The 20,663-nt window shown below is 42.4% G+C and overlaps 3 protein-coding genes across 6 annotated transcripts in view; 2 read left to right on the forward strand and 1 right to left on the reverse strand.

The window, feature by feature from the left end:
* The window catches only part of pla2g15 (phospholipase A2, group XV), an 11,558-nt gene extending 3,990 nt beyond the window's left edge, over positions 1-7,568 (forward strand). Inside the window, exons 3-7 of the mRNA XM_035641343.2 lie at positions 1,279-1,397; positions 1,622-1,720; positions 3,283-3,507; positions 4,258-4,370; positions 5,801-7,568. Of these exons, the coding sequence (XP_035497236.1) occupies positions 1,279-1,397; positions 1,622-1,720; positions 3,283-3,507; positions 4,258-4,370; positions 5,801-6,202 (958 nt within the window). The 3' untranslated portion in view covers positions 6,203-7,568. The remainder of the gene's footprint in view (positions 1-1,278; positions 1,398-1,621; positions 1,721-3,282; positions 3,508-4,257; positions 4,371-5,800) is intronic.
* Positions 7,569-7,821: 253 nt separating this feature from the next.
* Positions 7,822-12,231, reverse strand: usb1 (U6 snRNA biogenesis 1). Of its 3 annotated transcripts, none has more exons than XM_035641344.2 (7): positions 11,935-12,231; positions 10,469-10,608; positions 10,188-10,371; positions 9,263-9,316; positions 9,045-9,150; positions 8,663-8,743; positions 7,822-8,104 (listed from the first exon to the last, which is right to left on the reverse strand). In XM_035641344.2, exons 1-7 carry the CDS (start codon positions 12,105-12,107, stop codon positions 7,997-7,999), a joined length of 846 nt encoding a protein of 281 aa, XP_035497237.2. In that variant the 5' UTR covers positions 12,108-12,231; the 3' UTR covers positions 7,822-7,996. The 3 variants fall into 3 exon arrangements, with proteins under 3 accessions (XP_035497237.2, XP_047189053.1, XP_047189054.1); XM_047333097.1 differs by having other exon boundaries at positions 9,045-9,192; XM_047333098.1 differs by lacking the exon at positions 9,263-9,316 and having other exon boundaries at positions 9,045-9,192.
* Positions 12,232-12,850: 619 nt separating this feature from the next.
* znf319b (zinc finger protein 319b) lies at positions 12,851-20,357 on the forward strand. 2 transcript variants are annotated; one of them, XM_035641339.2, is made up of 3 exons: positions 12,856-13,521; positions 14,916-15,063; positions 15,154-20,357. In XM_035641339.2, exons 2-3 carry the CDS (start codon positions 15,059-15,061, stop codon positions 17,009-17,011), a joined length of 1,863 nt encoding a protein of 620 aa, XP_035497232.1. In that variant the 5' UTR covers positions 12,856-13,521; positions 14,916-15,058; the 3' UTR covers positions 17,012-20,357. The 2 variants fall into 2 exon arrangements, with proteins under 2 accessions (XP_035497233.1, XP_035497232.1); XM_035641340.2 differs by lacking the exon at positions 14,916-15,063 and having other exon boundaries at positions 12,851-13,521.
* Positions 20,358-20,663: the final 306 nt, after the last annotated feature.

The raw sequence follows: 20,663 nt of genomic DNA on the forward strand, positions 1-20,663 counted from the left end.
GTTTTCTTTCATGTCTCCCATCATTTTTTGTTATTCTCTAACAACATAATCTTAAGTATTGTTGAGCTCGTTTAACATTATAAGACCATAAACAGTATCTTATTATAATGATTGAAGTTATCTTGTCATAAATCTGAAAAACTGATAACTGAGATTACTTTTGTTACAGCAAATGTTTCACATTATCATCTGATTAGAGCTGCAACAGTTGATTGATTAGTAATCGACTGTTAAATTAATCGCCAACTATTTTCATAATCTATTAATGGGTTTGAGGAATTGTTTTTATGAAGAAGAAAAGAAATTCTCTGATTTCAGCTTCTTAAATGTGAATATTTTCTGGTTTCTTTGCTCCTCTGTGACAGTAAACTAAATATAAATGATATATTTGGTGTGTGAAAACAGCAAAACATCATCTTGGGGTTTTGGGAAACTCGATGTTCATCTTATGGACCAAGCAACGAATCGATTTAATCGGGAAAATAATGGACAGATTAATCGCCAATGTAAATAGTATCTACATGTGATGCTGCTCCGGTTTTCACTTTCTGGTGTCGCAGCAATGTGCTTCTACAGAAAGAGGAAGAATTCCTTTTTTTGTTCTTATTCTGAAAATCACATAGTCTGTCGTATGACCGTATTATTGGTTGCTCTGGCAACCGGAATTTCAAAGTCAACCTCAGCGATCTGGAACAATCCAGGCGAGTGTCCGAAACATTATAAATCCAATCAAGCGAATGAAATCATCACCCATGCAGAACGAAGCCGCCTCTAATCCACGTATACTGTATTAAATTACCCAGAACCTGGACAGTTTGAATTACAGATTACAAATGATGAGAGTCGAGCTGCAGGTTTGTAAATGTTCTGGTGCATCAGGCTGAACGGACACTTTACATGTGCAACTGTCGGAGTCACCGATTGGCTGGTTTAATGAAATGACTTAGAGCGTAAGTCCTTATCAAGCAATAATAGATTTATTGTTTTTTGAAAAAAAGGTTTAAATACTTTTTCCAGAAGTGTTGACTTCTGTTCAATAAACTCAGAAGTCTTTTCTCACTTCTGCCGTTGTGGAATAACAGTGATTTAAAACAGGAAGTGTTTCTGTCGCCTTGTAGTAAGGTAGGTGTGTGTGTGTGTGTGTGTGTGTGTGTGTGTGTGTGTGTGTGTGTGTGTGTGTGTGTGTGTGTGTGTGTGTGTGTGTGTGTGTGTGTGTGTGTGTGTGTGTGTGTGTGTGTGTGTGTGTGTGTGTGTGTGTGTGTGTGTGTGTGTGCGCAGGTTGATCTACAACACGACCACACACAGCACCTCGTCCCCTCCGGGTGTGGACATCCGAGTCCCGGGGTTCGGTCATACGTACCCCCTGGAGTACCTGGACCCCAGCAAACGCTCTGTGGGTGAGTGACAGACAAAAACAACAAACAAAGAGAAGAGAGAAGAATTTTTAATATCCTGCCAAAAAAATTGTCCTCAAAATAAAGATCGAAATATGTTTAGAGACAAACGAGAATCTGATTATTACTCTTTGTCAACTGCTCACGTCTTGGGTGACGTGAGCAGTTGACACTGAGACTTAAATATATGATGCTCATTATTTTTTCCTTTCCTTTCTGTCTCCCAGGCATGTATTTCTTCACCATAGTGCAGGCGCTGGTCGACTGGGGCTACACCAGAGATGATGACGTCAGAGGAGCTCCTTACGATTGGAGGAAAGCACCGAGTAAGCGAACGCACTCACAGCCCTTGTCTGCGCTTTGTGACGTCTTCAAACACCGTAAACACAAAACTGTCAGCCGCCGACGTCGGTGCTGTTGAACCAGAAACGGGATGCGAGAGTGACCGCAGTTTTTAAAAACACACACACACATTTACCGACCAAAGCGTCTCACGCGGAGGCTCGACCCAGTTCATTTATTTTATCTGCAATGGCACCAAATCACAGTTTATGTTATTTATAAGGCGCTTTATATTGTAGCTATTATAAGAAGGGAAACAATGACCAGGAACTGTGTAACTGTTGTATTCAAGCACCATAGTTGCTATAATGATAATACTGATATTTATAATAATATATTATTTTTATAATCGATTAATCTGTCGATTATTTTCTCGATTAATCGATTAGTTGTTTGGTTCATAAAATGGTGAAATGTCCATCGTGTTTCCCCAAAACCTCAAGATGATGTTTTGTTTTGTTCACACACCAAAGATTTTCAGTTCACTGTCACAGAGGAGCAAAGAAACCAGAAAATATTCACATTTAAGAAGCTGAAATCAGAGAATTTGAGCTTTTTTTCCATAAAAAATCGATTATAAGAATATTTGCCGATTAATTTAGTTGGCGATTACTAATCGATTAATGCAGAAGACGTTTGGAACTAATCCGTGTCACTTTCTGATCTTCCTCATGTGACACCTTGAGGACACAAATCAAAAACAAGATGAATCAATTATCAAAATAGTTGGCGATTAATTTATTTATCGATTACTAATCGATTAATCCATTAACTGTTGCAGCTACATCGACAACCTGCAGATAAAAGACAACGGATCCATTTTACTGCTCTGAACGGAAGCTAGCTGGATTAAGTTTTTTCTACCTTGGTTCTCTTATTCATTTAAGCTTCTACAAAATGCAAATATATTTTTCAATATTTTTTATTGGAGACCAGCATGATACAAACATAGAAAATTGTTACAATGCTGCTTTCTGCATGTTACTTTTTTTCTTTTGTTGAATTAGAACAGGAAAACAAATATAAAACACTTGCTCAAAATATGTGTTTACGTGTAGTATGACATGTAGTAATAATAATAATTAAACTTTATTTATATAGCACCTTTCAAAACACAATTTACAATGGGCTTTACAAACATAGAACACATTTAAAACAGAGTGAAATGAACTAAAAGCAGAAATAAGACAGAAAAAAAACAGCTTAAATGTCAAACGAAATCAAAATATCACATCAAGGCAAATTATTGTATTAGTGGCAGTGATTATCGTGTACATATAAAATTTGAAACTTGAATTTAAAGGGTCATTTAGAGTTTTGGAGTCTACGTCCATCAATTGGTTCGTCCCTGCCAGTCATGGAATTTGGGGGGTTATATTTTGAAAAGGGTTTTAAAGGTAGTGATTAGAATAAATAGCTTTATATTATCCTGGGGACGTGTGGGAACGTTTACCCATCATGCCACATTGTTCTCCTGGGAAGAATATTACATATTTCTTCGCTCATCTTCTCCGCTCGTTCTCTGCTCCTCCTCCTCCTCCTCCAGATGAGAACAAAGAGTATTTCCTGGCACTGCAGCAGATGATCGAAGAGATGGCGGAGAAGGCCGGCGGGCCCGTGGTGCTCATCGCGCACAGCATGGGCAACATGTACACGCTGTACTTCCTCAACCAGCAGCCGCAGGCCTGGAAGGACAAGTACATCAAGGCCTTCGTGTGCCTGGGTCCGCCGTGGGCGGGGGTCGCCAAGACGCTCCGCGTGATCATCTCCGGTAAGAGACTTAGTGTGTCAAATCCTCCGGGACTTGAATGCAACACGACACCACAACATCTCTGCAGTGGTGGTCAAGTGTGGTCTCTGCTGCTTGAATGCTCTGTGTATCTTCCCAGGGGAAGTCCAGAAAAGATGAGCACATAATATCCACACTAACATTACAAAGATCAATGTAAATCATAGAAAGAAAAAGTTTAAATATTTTGCCTCATGACCTTATTCAACATAGTTTCAGGAGTAGAGGAGACCATAAAGAACATGTGCCAACATATTTGATAATTAATAAAATGTAAACTGGGCAGATTCTAAATTACTTTTCACAAAAAAACAAAACAACCCCAAAGACGCGAGTTAGGTTCAAATAATTGGATCTTTCTTAAAGCCCCAGTGTGTAATTTTCTGGCAGCATCTGGTGGTAACGTTGCAAACCGCAACCAACTTGCGCACCCGACAGGGGACACCTTATGGCGGCGCACCGCCTATTCCAATTTCCGGTTTTACATCCACGGCACTTTTTGTGAAATTCAGTGAAAAGTTACGTCCTCCCCTGTACGTTGGCAAATGTTCTCTTGCAGAATCAGACTCAGGATTTGACGACACCACACCCAACTGTATGTTTGCGTGTTGTGTGTCTCAGGTGTTATTGTGAAACTCTCACTTCTGTTTCTCTTTAGTTCCTTGTCTAGAAACTTTTACTTCCTCTCCGTTTCAGTTGTCCACGTCTGGTTTCTCTTCTCTCTGCCGACAGGTGACAATAATCGCATCCCGGTGATCAGTCCGCTGAAGATTCGCTCCCAGCAGCGTTCTGCCGTCTCCACCTCCTGGCTGCTGCCCTACGCCCACTCCTGGCCCAAAGATGAGGTGTGTGTGTGTTGATATATGTTTATACACATGCGTTTCATCATTTCCGGGTAACTGGAATTCCTTCACGTCTGTCTCGGCACTAGTTCCTTTCTTTCACTCACTTTTTTGTTGTAGTTCAAACAGTCTTTACTTTCCTCCTTTTTCAGTATCAGTTGTCAGTTTCCGAATCAAAAATTGAATTCAAGCCGTACTCATAATTTTTTTCTCCATGATATTACCACATGAACATGTTATGTGGAAGTATTTTTACGTTCCACGCTGGTTTTCCTGCGTGTGCAGCTTCAGGCTCTGAAAGTTTCCCTACACAACAAGCGACTGGCTGCACCTTGGATCTCTTCCTGTGTTGCTGCTTCCCGTGTGGACACAGAACAGCTACTTCAGTTTCTGTCGTTAGATGCAACTTACTATAACCACGATGTTGAAGCCTTTTACTTCTTTAGTTCTAGTTATTTGGGGTTTCTTCTTTCAAGTAGGGAATATAATGAAAGACTTGGCCAAAGGCCAAATAAAGGAACATGTCTTTAAATGTATATATATATATATTCAATTTTTAAAAAAAATGTTTTTCACCATTGCATCAATTAAATCCCCTCAATGTGCTTTTTACTTTTTTTACTTGATTTTCAAGGGGAAAAAATCAATTACAAAACTACAATTTATAAATATTTATATAACACTGAACTTTAAAAAAATATATATTCCAGCAGACATTATACCAACAGAGCACAATATATCTTGAAACAAAATAAAAATGAAATACTTTTATTCTTGTTCAATAACAATGCACTGATAAGCCCAGTGTGTGCTGCATCAGATTACGGCTGCAACTAATGATTATTTTCATAATCGATTAGTCTGTTGATTTTTTTCTCAATTAATCGATCAGTTGTTTGGTCCATAAAATGGTGAAAAATGTTGATTGTGTTTCTCAAACTCCAAGATGAGGTTTTGTTTTGTCCACACACCAAAGACATTCAGTTCACTGTCACAGAGGAGCGAAGAAACCAGAAAATATTCACATTGAAGAAGCTGAAATCAGAGAATTTTGACTATCTTTTTCATAAAAACTACTTGAACCGATTCATCGATTATCAAAATAGTTGGCGATTAATTAAGTAGTTGACAGCAGACAAAGTCAGCAACTCGCTGGTGAACTTTTTAGAGTTTAGCAGCTGAAGAGCCTGACATTTTTTCCTCAGGAGTTGGTGGAGACCAAAAACGGAGAATGAATATTGCATTATACATGAGTCCAATATTCATATTCAGTGTGTGACACTGCCTCTAAATGGACAAAACCAGTTGATACAGATTTAAACTGAAGTAAAGTTAAAACTTTTAAACGGTTATTAAGTTAGTCTCTCCACAGGATGCACCGTTTTACTAGTTATGATAAAAATGTGATAGATTTATTTCCCCTCCTCCTCCAGGTCCTGGTGCAGACGCCCACCACCAACTACACCTGGCAGGACTACAAGCAGCTCTACTCGGACATCGGCTTCGAGGACGGCTGGCTGATGCGGCAGGACACGGAGCCCCTGGTGGACGAGCTGACGCCGCCCGGCGTGGCCGTCCACTGCCTGTTCGGCAGCGGCGTGGACACGTCCGAGGCCTTCCGCTACTCGGACAAGTTCCCCGACGTGGAGCCCACGGTGGTGTACGGCGACGGCGACGGCACGGTGAACCTGCGCAGCGCCGTGCAGTGCAGGCGGTGGGTGGGCAAGCAGAAGCAGCCCGTGGCGGTGAAGGAGCTGCCGGGCAACGAGCACGTGAACATGCTGCTGAACATCACGACCGTGGCGTACATCAAGAACGTTCTGTTCTCGCCGTGACGCTGGACGAGAGACGCGCCGAGGGACAGGAAGTGACTCTGAACGGAGGCGAGATATTCCCTCTGTACCGGCCACGATCGGGGGGGGATTATTGGAAAACTTTCTGGTAGAATCAAAGTTTTAAATTGATTTTAAATAGCTGGAATTGACGTCACATCGTTTACTGCCTAAATATGCTGACTTTTATATTTGTCTTTAGATTTTAATCCCAAGATGTTTGACCAGGGTCACGTGCCACAGTCTGAGTTATTATTAAAAGTCAGTCAGGTCTTCTATCAGTGTTGTGAATGAGATTTCTGAACTAACGTTATTTATCTTTCTCAGTGCTGCAGGTCGTGTGTGTGTGTGTGTGTGTGTGCGCGTGCGTGCGTGCGTGCGTGCGTGCGAGAACCAACCTTAACAGTTGTTTGAGGTTAATTTTTGTTGCATACAGCCGAAATGTAAAATCCCTGATTGTCCAAGAAATTAACTTGTTTTTATTTTCATCATCCAAATATCACATGAGTCGTTTGCCGATTTTGAATATGACTGGGATATGGAAATTGATTTTAGTCCCTCATAGATCATAGAATTTGACAGTTTTAGAAAAATATTTTTTTTATATAGCTTTAAACTGCATCACACGGACTTTAACGATGAAAGTTGTCGGCTCCATTCACTGAAGTTCATCATGTGTCATGATGAAGACCATGAATTGCAGTTGAAACATCTGCTGTTTGACTCAACACCCCAAAAAAAGAAACAAAGAAAATCTGAATTTACATCAGCATTCGCATTTCATGGTCTTCATCGACAAATGGAGAGTTGATACAGTTGTTACGTAGTTCCCTGATTGAGTTCCCTTGAGTTTTTATTTTGTCGAACTTTGTCAACAAATGAAATTCATTTTCGATTTTATATATATATATATATATATATATATATATATATATATATATATATATTCCATATATTAGTGTTGTAACGTCCGTGCAAAATTGAAATTTCCAAAATGAACCACAAGTGTTAACATGGATGGTTGAGAAATTAAATTATCCTCATTTTCAGCACAGTAATGTTTTCTTTTCTTTTCTTTTACTTCCTCCGTACAGACTTTCCAAAACGGAAACAGCCGTTTCCATGTTTCTATATAGGATATTCAGATGGAACTGTACATATGTGTAATGTAATAATCGGATGTGTTTCTGTTCATATTGTCGTCGAAGTTTAAAACCTGATGCCACGTCGTCGTGGAGGAGATGCAGATTGTAACTGCGGCGTCACTGCAGAGGAAACAACAATACTCCTAAATTATTGTATCTGCTGTGAACTGTCATGAACATGTGTTGCCTTCTACAGAGTCAAATATATCACATATATAAACGCACGTGACGTTCCAAGTTCTTTTTTTGTCCGACACGTCAGTTGTTCTCTGAGCTAACGGGACAATAATCATTTTTTACCCAATTAACTGATGATCATGAATCGCTTCCTCTCTGTTCTTGTAAATGAGGTAGATGTGAGTTTTTGTTCTTTTAGGACTCGTTAAATCCACAGCTTCTTCTCATTGAGCCCAAGAATGTGCAGCTCCTCACATTCTTGTTTCACACAACGCGTAGGAAATATAGTCCCAAACAAAACAAAGTATAAAATGAACTTTATTTACAGTCTGATGAAATAACATCTTTTTGGGTGGGGGTTCATTTAGCCATGATTGTCTTTGTTGTGACATGCCACACGTCAGCAGGAACGCAGGCCGTGTGATCGTCACGCTCACGATGTGAGTGACAGTCGTAGCTTCCGTCTCGTCGGGCGTCACGACTCCAGGGGGAAGCGGAAAGTCTTGTTCCCCGTCCTGCAGCGCAACTCGGCGCCGTCCAGCCTCAGAAGAAACGGCCCGTCTTCACGTTCATCGACCACACGCTGGGAAAATTTAAAAACAATAAGAATAATATAGAATAAGGACGCAGACGCATCGGGTGTCGAGTCTAAACTGCTGCTGTTGAGGCCAAGATGTGTCATTTATCTCGACCACTGTCGCCATGGACCTCGGAAATGTTCAGCATAACACACATGGAATAAAATATGACATTGTTCTTGTATGATCTTTGGCAAAGTTTTGTTAGCGCAAGTGTAAATATGAAATGACAAAAACCCCAAATAGATATTTGAGTTTAAGAAAAATATAACTGATACACTGGCAGATATTCATTTTACACAAACAATTCACCTTATTAGCGCTCCCTGGTAGACAAAGTAGTCAAGACAAATCATATAATTTCTTATTTCTACAACTAAAGCTGCATTAAGTTAATACTGGTGGATACATATTGACTGTCTGTCAATCATGGGGCTCCGTAAACTGGACTGAATCATAGAAGACCCCTTAGTTTTAAAGTAAATTAGGTGCAACGGGTGACATTATTTTAAAGGAGCGAACGTGACGACAGAGTCAGCAGTGAAACCAAAACGCCTCTGTACCTGCAGCTCCTGAACGCACTCCTTCATCTGCGCCGTCACGTCGCCAACGCACCAGGCCAGACTCACGTGGAACGACGGCTCCTAGACGACGCCAGAGGAAGATGAATGACACGACTCCGCCATATTCATTTTGATGATTTGTTCTATTATGTTTTTATGACATAATAATGACAGAATCATTAAATGACTGATTAATCTTTCTGTGCTGGGAATTTTAATGTAAAAAGCATCGGTCCTGTCATCTTAAATTAAAGTTAGAGGATTAGTACAACTAATTGAGACCCTGCAGCGCCACTGTAATTCATTTATACACACATACACACACACACTGGCTACAGAGCTGACTAGAAGAAAAAAAAAGTCACATTTGTTGATCAGAGACCTTGTAGAAAGTGTCCAGATGAAACTCTGTCATCGTTCTGTCCACAACTCGGACCAGGTCCAACAACTGAACGTGCCCAGAACACACTTCCATACCCAAGAACGTCCTGGGAGTCGGACCGTGAAGAGAGAGAGAGAGAATCGGTGCTCTGGAAATTTGAAAAACGTGAGAAAGTAAAATATCTGGACGATGAGATGGTTTAATATCTTTGACTGTACCTCGTCTTCTCGGCGTTACAGTAGACCTTCAGTTTCCTCGCTGAGCAAACAAACCTGGCAACAAAAAAAACACTATTCAAAATGTCACTATATTCATTTTAAGACGTAACGTATCTTTAATATTCCAAATACTCTGGTACAAGCCTTCAAATCTTCTCGTCTGCTGCTTCAGCAAATGGGGTTTTAATCACTCGGACTTGTTGGGTGAGAGTTCCATTCTCTCTTTATGGATTAGCATCTCATAATCTATAATCCATAATCTGATAAATACAAATTGTCTTTGTCTTGATGACTAATCTTTGCTTTCTTTCTCTTTTCCGTTTAGTGTGTATTTTACGACAGAAGTGTTACTACATATTATACCAACACCTCAGTCAGGCACAATTTTAGATGTACAGCTGCAACAGTTATTTGATTATTCGATGAGTAATCGACTACTAAATAATCACAATGTATTTTGATAATCGATTAATCGTTTCAAGTAGTTTTTATGAAAAAAAAAAGTAAAAAATTCACTGATTTCAGCTTCTTAAATGTGAATATTTTCTGGTTTCTTTGCTCCTCTGTGACAGTTAACTGAATATCTTTGGTTTGTGGACAAAACAAAAAAAATCATCTTGGGGTTTTGGGGAAACACGATGGACATTTTTCATAATTTTATAAACCAAACAACTAATCGATTAATCAAGAAAAAATAATCGACAGATTAATCGCTAATGAAATTAATCGTCAGATGCAGTCCTAATTAAATGTATTAAAAAAAGCATGAAGTCACAGATTCCCTAACACACACCTGTGTAGGATCCAAGCGGTTAACGCCATTGTGAAGAAGAAATATACATTTTCAGAAAAATCTAACAAAATTGTTTCTGTTCTGAATTCTAAATGGACCGTGTGAATACAGGCCATGAGTATGTGCAGTAACCTTTTGCAGTGTGCCAGGTCTGCCCGGAGGCTCCGCGTGAAGGGCTGGATCCAGTGGTGTCTCAGCACCACCGTCTGCGACAGGCTGAGGTGAAACTCCTCCTGCAGGGTCAGGACCACGCCGCGGGCCCTCGCCGCCGAGAGCAGCTCCTCCAGCAGCTCAACGAACTCCTCCTCAGGAGGGTCTGAGGAAGAGAAAGAGACAAGGAACCTGGTGTGAGTCATCGGGATGCAACGCTGGTGATGAGTCAATCGACGGAGCCCGGTGGACATGGTCCTTACGTGGCACATAAACGTAGGTCGCCCAGTTTCCTCTCTCGTGTTTGAAGGAGCGGATGCGTCCGCCGTGAAGAGAGCTGTCGTCATTTTGTGTGTCCACTTCGTCTGGAAACATGGCGAGCAGGCAACCGGGGACAGGCAGCCTGCACGAAAACACAATCAATGTCACTCAATATGACGAAACTTAGAACTAACACACAATTAATGCGAAACCTTTTTTTTAATCCTGGGCAGTTGCCAGAAGTTAATAAAGTAAATAAAAATGGGAAATCTATGAAACAGGTTTTCTGGAGTAACCTTGATCACGTCAAAGTATTAGAAACTTGTAACAAGGAGTAAGATTGCAAAAGCATCTTTATTTTTTTAAGCATGATTATTTTCAATGCCGATTAATCTGTCGATTATTTTCTAATCGATTAGTTGTTTGGTCCATAAAATGGTGAAAAATGTCGATCGTGTTTCCCAGAACTTCAAAATTATGTTTTTTTTGTTCACACACCAAATATATTCAGTTTACTGTCACAGAGGAGCAAAGAAACTAGAAAATATTCACATTGAAGAAGCTGGAATCAGAGAATTTTTTACTTTTTCCCCACAGAAAAACTACTTGAACCGATGAATAGATTATCAAAATAGTTGGCAATTAATCAAGTAATTGATAGCTAATCGATTAACTGTTGCAGCTCTAATTTTAAGCGACTTTATTAGCGTTTAAAGTTGAGGAAATTCACGGTATCGAGAACCTCATACAACAATCAAGTCTTGTGAAACAATGTATCATCACACAATCAAATTCTTGTGTGGGAAGCAAATTAGATCTCACCATTGCTGTCGCCTGTCACATATGATGTGACTCAGTTCATCAGGATGCTGCAGCGTTGAATTGACCAACAAGCATGAGCTAAAGTGAGATTCCGCCCTTTTTAAATGTCTCACCTTTTTTACAGAGATGATTTCAAATTCTTCTATTTGTGACTTTATCACTATAATCATCTTCATGTCGGTAAATGTCATATTCACTGTTGCAATTGGGTGAAATAATAAGCCCCCCTTTATGTGATTCATCAATGATTTCTACCCATCTTTTTTCATCCCTACAAAAAAAATACTCTCATAAAGAAGCAAGAAAGATTTGTGGGGATATTTCTCATTTCTCATTATTTTGACTCATTATGCCTCCTGTTTTATTTTCCCTACTATGGTATTATTACATCGTTCCTCTATATGTTTTTTAAAATATATGTTTCAATGAAAACAAAAATCCTACAACTTCCTTTGGCCAAATAATTTAATTAAGTGCGTCGGGTTGGTAGTAGTTGAAGGTTTCTGAAGAAGGAGTAGACATGCTGGACATGAGTGAAGATGATGATGATGATGATGATGATGATGACAAATATTTTCTTTCTGCATTCAACTTTTAATTGAGTTAATATAGTAAAAGCTGATCTTGGGAAAATTCTGACACACACCTTGTTTTAGTGACCTGTTCCTCAGTCCTGGCTCTCTTCCTCACCGGGCAGCCATCGTTACCATCTTCTTCTTCCGCTTCACACTCTCGAGAGCCGCTGTTCTTCGGACCGGTCCCCGCCCGTCGGTCCTCCTCCTCCTCCTCCTCCGAGCTGCTGCTGTAACCCACCAACATCCCTCCCCGCGCTACAGTTCACGTACAGATGGAAGTAACATGATTTCTTGTCTTATGTGTTTTTCCAGCAGCCAGCCGGTGTTATGCTCCTGCGTTTCCGGTGTAAACAAAACTGTTTGCGTCGCTAAAATGGGTCCCGGTAAAAAAAAAAAAAAAAAGCCGCTGATCAGTTCCGCCTCCAGTGGCCAGAGTAGTTTACTGCGCGTCTGAAAAGATTTTCTTGATTTTATCACAATCTTTTATTTTCAATACAAACACAAAATGTAAATGAGATTCAGATGAAACTAGAAAATTCATATTTTTTTTATTCAATTAGTCAATGGCTCATAAACTTTCATAAAAATAGAGGGGGGTTGGGAATAAAAGTGAAACTTTAATCTCATAATATTTCGACCATATCTCGTAAAATTACCACACTATTGTCATAATATTATGACTCTTTTCTTGTAATAGTCCGGCTTCTAGTAATATCGTGACTTTATCGTAGTAATATTGTGACTTTATTCGAATAATATTGAGACTTTATTTGAGTAATATTGTGACATTATTCTAGTAAAATTGTGACTTTATTCTAGTTATATTGTGACTTTATTCTAGTAATATTGTAATCTTATTCTAGTTATATTGTAACTTTATTCTAGTAATATTGTGACCTTATTCTAGTAATAGTGGGACTTTATTCTAGTAATATTGAGACTTTATTCTCACTAGATTATTACTGTTCTAGTAATATTTTTGACTTTATTCTAGTAATATTTTGACTTTATTCTAGCAATATTGTGACTTTATTCTATTAACATTTTGACTTCATTGTCATAAATGTACGACTTCGCAATTGTTTCTCAATGTGGCCCCTAACATTCCGTCTTAAGGAACAGATGTGGTAAATGAGAATATATATATTTTATTTGTTTTCGATTAAATTATATTAAACAATGTTCCGTGTGTACGTGTATGTGTGTGAGTGTGTGAGTGAGCGTGAGCGTGCGCGTGCCAATTAACTCTTGGTTTATTCATGTTCCCGCGGCTCAGGAGGAGCTAGCCGTTAGCTCGTCGTTAGCTCGCTGCTACCTGTTGTGTCCCGCGGAGCGGAAGCCGAAGCCCGTGAGGAGTCACACAAGAAAAAAATGCGTAACGTGAAACGAACCGCGTTCATGGAGACATTTGACAAATAATAGGGTTTTTTTTCTTCCTTTGGCACAATTTTTATGACCCACACAAAATCCGATTATTATTATTTTTCTCTCCGCCCTCGGCCCCTGGAGCCACAGCGCCCGAACAAGAGCACCGGAGCACCGTTTGCGGATGTGAAGGATGAGGAGGGGGGCTACGGGGGGACTAGCTAACCTGCTAACCTGCTAACAGACTGTCTTTTTATCGGGAATACTCCGCAGGCTCGACTTGGACGCAGCAGGTTCGTACACGCAGACTCTCTCTCACGCACCACTCGCTAACACATGCTAACATGTAACCTAGCGTATTAATATCATTATGATTGTGTGTGTGCCGATGCTACTAGCTAGTGGCTAGGCTAGTTAGCTAGCTAGCCACTAGCTAACGCCACCCTGATTACTCTGATCTTTGCTTGGAGACGAACAAACGTTCTGATGCGCAGAAGCTGCCTGACACTGTGTTTTGAAAAAACGTTTTTTGCCGCGGATCGTTGAGCGTTTGGATCCGTGAACAGACAAGTGGAGCAGCAACACAACCGGTTATCAACAGATTCATCAGATCTTTAAATGACCGACATAGGATTTTACATAAGTGTGTGTTAATGGGAGATTTCTTGCTTGTGTGTTGTTGTTGTTGTTGTGTTGCACATGTGTAAGTGGCCCGTTTGTTTACATGCAATTACACTTCATTTAATTACAACGTCAACATGAAGCACAAGTGATCGCAGAAGAAGTGTGAACACGACTCCATCATAAGAACGATGCTGTCAAGGTTCCACATCTGTAAGAGTTGTTCTACAATATTACTCCTCACTCGTCACTTTGTAAGACTATGTTACATTTGAATTTAGAGCTGCAACGGTTAATCGATTAGTGATCGACTACTAGATGAATCGCCAACTAGTTTCAAGTAGTTTTTCGGAAAATAAATGGTGAAAATTCTCTGATTTCAGCTTCTTCAATGTGAATATGTTCTGGTTTCTGTGCTCCTCTGTGACAGTGAACTGAATATCTTTGGTGTGTGGACAAAACAAAACATCATCTCTGGGTTTTTGGGAAACACAATCGACTTTTTCCACCATTGTATGGACCAAACATCTGATCGATGAATCGAGAAAACAATCGACAGATTAAAGGGGCAGTACGCGATATTTCCTCACCGTCCGTTAGCCGTAGATTCTAAGTGCGCCGGAAAAAAATCTGTGTTATTCGGCTCAGCCCAGGCTCTGTGAATCGACAACCAAAAAAGTGTGCAGTTCAGTTTGTAAACATCAGTCATTGCAACAGCCTAGTGGTTAGTGCGTCGGACTCTGCGTAGGATCTGGGGTCGCGGCCCGGCCGGAGCTGCAAAATCACAACAACAACAAAGAGAGAAACAATCTCTCTCCAAAATCGCTTACTGCCCCTTTCATCGATATTCAAAATAATTGTTGATTGCAGACCTGTTTGGATCAACACAGACTAGTCGCAGGCTGCTGTAGCAGATGTAGCAACACAGATATTCTCTTCAACATCACGATGAACTTTCTGTTGCATCGGGGGATGCTCTGAGATGTGACACAACGCTGGAGTCCATAGGGCTTAAACCCAGAGATGTTAATGTGTCCACTCACCTTGATTCTCTTTTTTGACGCAGACCACACCCGAAGGGCTGAGAATAAAGGGGAAAGTATGGGGATCTCCCCGGCTCTTGCCACTCGGGTCTGATTGTCCTCCTCTGCTCAAAGCCCTCGGCCCCTTCACCCGACCAGTTCCTGTTTGTCACTGCCACTTGCTGAGATGGAGTGAGTTTATTTAGTTTTTGTGCTGTTTTCTTAACACACCCTGAAAGTTTTATTTACATGTGTGTCCTATCTCCCTTTCTCCCCATGCAGTTGGGCCACACCGGCAGCCAAGCTGAACCCCTACACCAGAGCCCGAATGACGGAGGCCTGGCAGCAGCACGCCGTTGCTCCGCCGCAGGTCGTCCACACCATCCCTCCAGGAGCCGAGAGCGCGCTGGGCTGTGCTGTGTACGGTATCGTGCTGCAGCCGGATGCTACGTCGCTGCAGCAGCAGCAGACCCAGCACGGGCAGCACAGCCAGCAACATGGCGGGGGTCAGCCGCACGGAGGCGGGCAGCACGGTCAGCAGCAGCAGCACGCCGCCCAGGCCCAACAGACCTCCCTACAAGTGGCCGCAGAGGGAGGACACAAGTGTGGGGCGTGCGGACACGACATCTCCCACCTGGCAAACCCGCACGAGCACCAGTGCATGGTGAGTCAGGACCGGTCGTTTCAGTGCACCCAGTGTATGAAGATCTTCCACCAGGCGACGGACTTGCTCGAGCACCAGTGCGTGCAGGTGGAGCAGAAGCCGTTTGTGTGCGGAGTGTGTAAGATGGGATTCTCCCTGCTCACGTCTCTGGCGCAGCACCACTCGTCGCATAACAGCACCAACCCGATGAAGTGCTCGATCTGTGAGAAGACCTACCGACCTGGCTCCGGCAACGTCACGCCGAACTCCAACAAACCCCAGCAGCCCAGCAGCGACGGAGCGTCGGCCAGCGGCAGCAGCAGCTCCTCCATCCTACCGTTCCCCTCGGCCCGGGATCGACCGTACAAGTGCCCCGTCTGCCAGAAGGGCTTCAAGCACCTGTCGGAGCTCACACGGCACGAGCGGGTGCACACAGGAGAGAAGCCCTTCAAATGCGACACGTGCGACAAGGCCTTCAGCCAGTCGTCGCACCTGCAGCACCACCAGCGGACGCACAGCAACGAGCGGCCATTCAAGTGTGCCGTGTGCGAGAAGAGCTTCAAGCACCGCTCGCACCTCGTGCGCCACATGTACGTGCACTCGGGCGAGCACTTGTTCAAGTGCAACCTGTGTGAGCTGCACTTCAAGGAGTCGTCGGAGCTCCTGCACCACCCCTGCCACCCGCAGGGCTCCCGCCCCTTTCGCTGTGCCACGTGCGGGAAGGGCTTTAAGCGCCCGTCCGACCTCCGCCAGCACGAGCGCGCGCACTCCGAGGAGCGTCCGTTCCACTGTGACGAGTGTCAGATGAGCTTCAAGCAGCAGTACGCGCTCGTGCGCCACAGACGCACGCACAAGGACCCGACCGTCCGGCCGTTCAAATGCAACCTGTGCGACAAGGGCTTCATGCAGCCCTCCCACCTCCTCTACCACCAGCACGTCCACGGCATGGACAACCTGTTCAAGTGCGCCTCGTGCCAGAAGGAGTTCAGCCAGTCAGGGGAGCTTCTCCGGCACAAGTGCGGCGAGTCGTCCAACTCGTCGCCGGACAAGCCGTACAAGTGTGACGTCTGCGGCAAGGGCTACAAGAAGAGCTCCACGCTGCAGCGCCACCAGAATTCCCACTGCCAGGAGAAGCCACTCAAGTGCTCGCTGTGCGACCGCCGCTTCCTGTCCTCCTCCGAGTTCGTGCAGCACCGCTGCGACCCGTCGCGGGAGAAGCCGCTCAAGTGCCCGGAGTGTGAGAAGCGCTTCAAGTACTCGTCGGACCTGAACCGGCACCGGCGGGTGCACACGGGGGAGAAACCGTACAGCTGTGACCACTGCAACAAGGGCTTCAAGCAGCGCGAGCACCTCACCAAACACTCCAGTACGCACTCCAGAGAGGGCCAGTTCAAGTGCGTCTGGTGCGGCGAGCGCTTCAGTGACTTGGGCTCTCTGCAGGACCACACGGTGCAGCACACGGCCGAAGGGGGTTATCCTGTGCCCCAGTGCTTATAAACCCCCTGAACAGACAGTTCCCTCTTTTCTAAACCATGTAGGCTTTTTATTCAGCCTAACATTCATGTGCATTTTTAGGATTTTGCTATTGCGTTCATTCCCACCAGTTCCACGTCAGGTTTTTGTTGCTCTGCTTACCTGCCCTGACCCAGATGCTACTCCAACCCCATCATTCCGTAAACTCACGAGGAGCGAGGAGTCTTGTCCCCCGCCCCCCCCCCCCCCCCTTTTTTTTTTCAGTGCCACACTCAGCTTATAGAATTAAAGGGGCAGTAAGCGATTCTAGAGCAATACATGTTTTTTTTCAATAATCCAAAAAAAGAAATGCGGACCGCACCAAACAACGCTGCCTGTCAACACATCAAGAGACGTAGCGGCATTGAAACACTGCGGTTTTGGCCTAGTGGTTAGCGTGTTGGTCTCCCGTACCCAAGTTTTGCAGGTACGCGTCCCGGGCCGAGCTGTAAAATCACAACAACAAATATCACTTCCTGGCCCTTTAACTCCCGTCAGTCTCTCTCTTGACTGCAGACCGATTTCGATCTGCTGTGGACGGAAGCAGGTGCCAGAACACAGGATTATTATCCAGCAACATATTTTAAATCCTCCCTAATTTCTTCCAAAAATCGGAAAAACAATCCTTAAAAAAAAAAGAAGTCTGTTATTTGAATGGATCAAATGAGTTCAGTCTCTGCATAAACCGACCGACAAGAAAAGTAAAGGGGGTGGTTTCCCTTGTTGTTTCTTTCACCATCCCTCCATCTCTTTCTTCCTCAGTTTTCTCCCGTCGTCAGTTTTCCCTCCTTTTTTTTAAAATTTTGCTTCCCGTCTTCAGCCTGTGGCTGTTCGTCTAAACGCCCTCGGACTCACGTGCACTCACATTCATTTGTCGTCAAGCCAGGGTGAAGGGCGACTCGGATGGACCGCTTCTGTTTTGTACCGCTTTCGCTCAGTAAAAACAAAACCTCATAGCTGGTTTTCAGAATTTTTTTTTTTTTTTGGAGTAGCCGTTGATGTCTTCAACAAATGTGAAGGGGGAGTAGTAGTTTGTGGATTATTCGTCCTATAGTGAAGTGCATTCTGATGATAAAATGTCTGTGAGTGTGTATGTGTGTGGGCCACCGTTAATTTTTTTTGTTTTTTGGCCCATTTGTGCTCCAACCAAAACACCAGTTTAAATCCGCATCCTGAACCCGCTGCCGTTTGCAGACGAACCATTTGAAATTTACTATCATCTAAACCAACTAATGGTTGATACCAATCTCAACCCTCCAGTACAGACACACACATATAATTATATATATATATATATATATATATAGAAATATATATTTGTCACAGATATTCCTGCAGAGGTCAATGCTTTCAGACTGAACGTGTTCCTCTCTCTCTCAGCCTGTACATACATACGGTGGATGTGAGTGTTCTTAGCCAGATGAGACTTGTCTTTCTTAAAAAAAAAATGAAGAAAAAAAATGTATTGAACAGTTTTTTTTGTATTTCTTGCTACTTTTTACCTTGTGAAATGTTTTTTGACAAATGCTCTTTTTTGTTTTTCTTTTTTTGTCGTTCATGTTTAGTGATTATGTCGGTGTCACAGGGAATCTCAAAGAGCCCCGCTGTGTGTGTGTGTGTGTGTGTGTGTGTGTGTGTGTGTGTGTGTGTGTGTGTGTGTGTGTGTGTGTGTGTGTGTGTGTGTGTGTGTGTGTGTGTGTGTGTGTGTGTGTGTGTGTGTGTGTGTGTGTGTGTGTGTGTGTGTGTGTGTGTGTGTGTGTAAAATGGTGTCAAACGGATATTCAGACTGAAGAGAAATGTATAAGAAATGTTTCAACAGACCTGCGCCTTTCTTTTCATTATTATTATTATTTACTAACCTTCCTGGTCTGTCAAAGAGCCGTTCTCCGTGCAGGATTGAACCTTTCGTGTTGAAAACTTACCATGTTTTTTTTGAAAGAAATATTGATACCGTTACGTGTTGCGTTGAGCTCGACTGCGGTGTGTTTTTTCAGGGTGGGGGGTTTATACCGATGTGAATAATGCCGCCTTCCTTCCTTCCTCCTTACAATGCTACGAGATTCTTGAGCCCTGAGATCGTCTTACGTCTTCTCTGTCCGTCTCCTCTCTCTCTCGCCTTCCTCCCGTTCACTGTCCATTCAAGGTTCGAGTGCAGTATTTGCAGTATTTGAAAAGTGTTTTAATACAAATGGAGGAAGAAGTGATATTTTAATTTGTAATACTGGCTTTTTCATTTTTGTTTTTTTCATTTAATTTTTGATTCTTTTAAATTTATTTTTGAATCTGGCATTATAAGACATTTTAGAACAACTTTGACTGAAGTTCAAAAAAAAAAGTACTGTATTTTTTTCCGATTTTGTTTATATGATTTAAAAAAAAAATCTTTGAATTAATATGAATATCTATATATTCTTGGACAGAGAGACCAGGGGCTTGGGATAAAGATGGCTGAATTATACATTTTTTTTAAACATATTTTCCAGATTTTGTATGAGTCCAAAACACATATATTTCATATTTGCCAAGAGTGCTCCAGGACGTTGATTCATCAGCTGGTGCTGAAACATCATCAGATGTAAAAATAGATAAAGACAAGGTGCACGACCAGTTGTAGTTTTTTGGGCTGACAGTATCGTAGACTTGATATGTATAATATTAATAATACAGTTGTTCGTTCAAAGCCAAAGAATAATAATTCCCGCCCCGGCAGCACGAGTTCTGTAGTAGTTGGTGTTTTGTGAGGGCGTTCGTCCTGCAGGTGTACTCGTAGTAACGGACCTGTCGGAGGAACGCAGCAAGGATTACTGCAAAGTACAGTATCGGAGAGCTGCACACATCACATCGTAAAAAAAAATTGAAATCCCATATCCAGCAGCCAGCAGAAGGAAACTCTCCACTATAAGCACAAGTGAAATTAGTCGACCCCGTCTGCATTTGAACATGCTGGTTTTCAACAGTTCAGGTTCAGGTCAGTTTTTACCCAGCAGCCCCTTCTCCCTCCTCCTTCTCCTCAGTCGTCCTGGTGAACGAACTCATCAGACCCTGGTGTCTCTCGCGCTCTGCATGCTTGCTGTGTTAGTTCCTGTGTTCTGTCCCCCTGGGAACTGGTGCCCACCTCCCTCCAATAGCACTGTTCCTTTCTATAGCTTTTTAAAATTGTACTGTAGTTTATGTGACTGACGTTGGGGTGGAGGGGGTTGAAAAAAGAAAAGAAAAAAAACCTTGTGACAATGTACAGTATGTGTACATTCATGCTAAGATGATCTGTATGTATGTAGCATTCAATTACACAGCACTAACAAATAAAACCCTTTTTTCATTTATAAATCTACATGACTGATGTTTCTTTTTCTTTCTTCAGCTCTGTAAAAAAAACCTTAAATGTTATTTCTCTCTTTTACTTGAAATGTAAAAAAAAAAGTTTTTTCTTTGTATGATAATTCATCAGCATATAGTGTAATTGTCGCCACGCGACCCTGTCCCTTTGTCTGACAGCAGGATTATGCAAAAATTACTAAATGGATTTTTTACAAAACTTTATGGAAGGATGGGACGTGCCACGAAACAACCCTTTAAATTTCCAGGATTTTTTCATCTCTTGTTTTGTGTGTGAGGTTTAAGAACTGGTTGTGCCTCT

This window comes from Scophthalmus maximus, chromosome 7 (genome assembly GCF_022379125.1).
Source record: "Scophthalmus maximus strain ysfricsl-2021 chromosome 7, ASM2237912v1, whole genome shotgun sequence".
Taxonomy (NCBI): domain Eukaryota; kingdom Metazoa; phylum Chordata; class Actinopteri; order Pleuronectiformes; family Scophthalmidae; genus Scophthalmus; species Scophthalmus maximus.

Excerpts from the sequence above, each read along its gene's own strand:
- usb1 (XM_047333097.1), bottom strand. The coding sequence starts at position 12,107 with ATGTTGGTGGGTTACAGCAGCAGCTCGGAGGAGGAGGAGGAGGAGGAC. Across the intron at positions 8,744-9,044 it reads ATCTGGACACTTTCTACAAG|GAGCCGTCGTTCCACGTGAG; the intron begins GTCTCTGATCAA and ends GGCGTCGTCTAG. Across the intron at positions 8,105-8,662 it reads AGTGCGTTCAGGAGCTGCAG|CGTGTGGTCGATGAACGTGA; the intron begins GTACAGAGGCGT and ends AAATTTTCCCAG.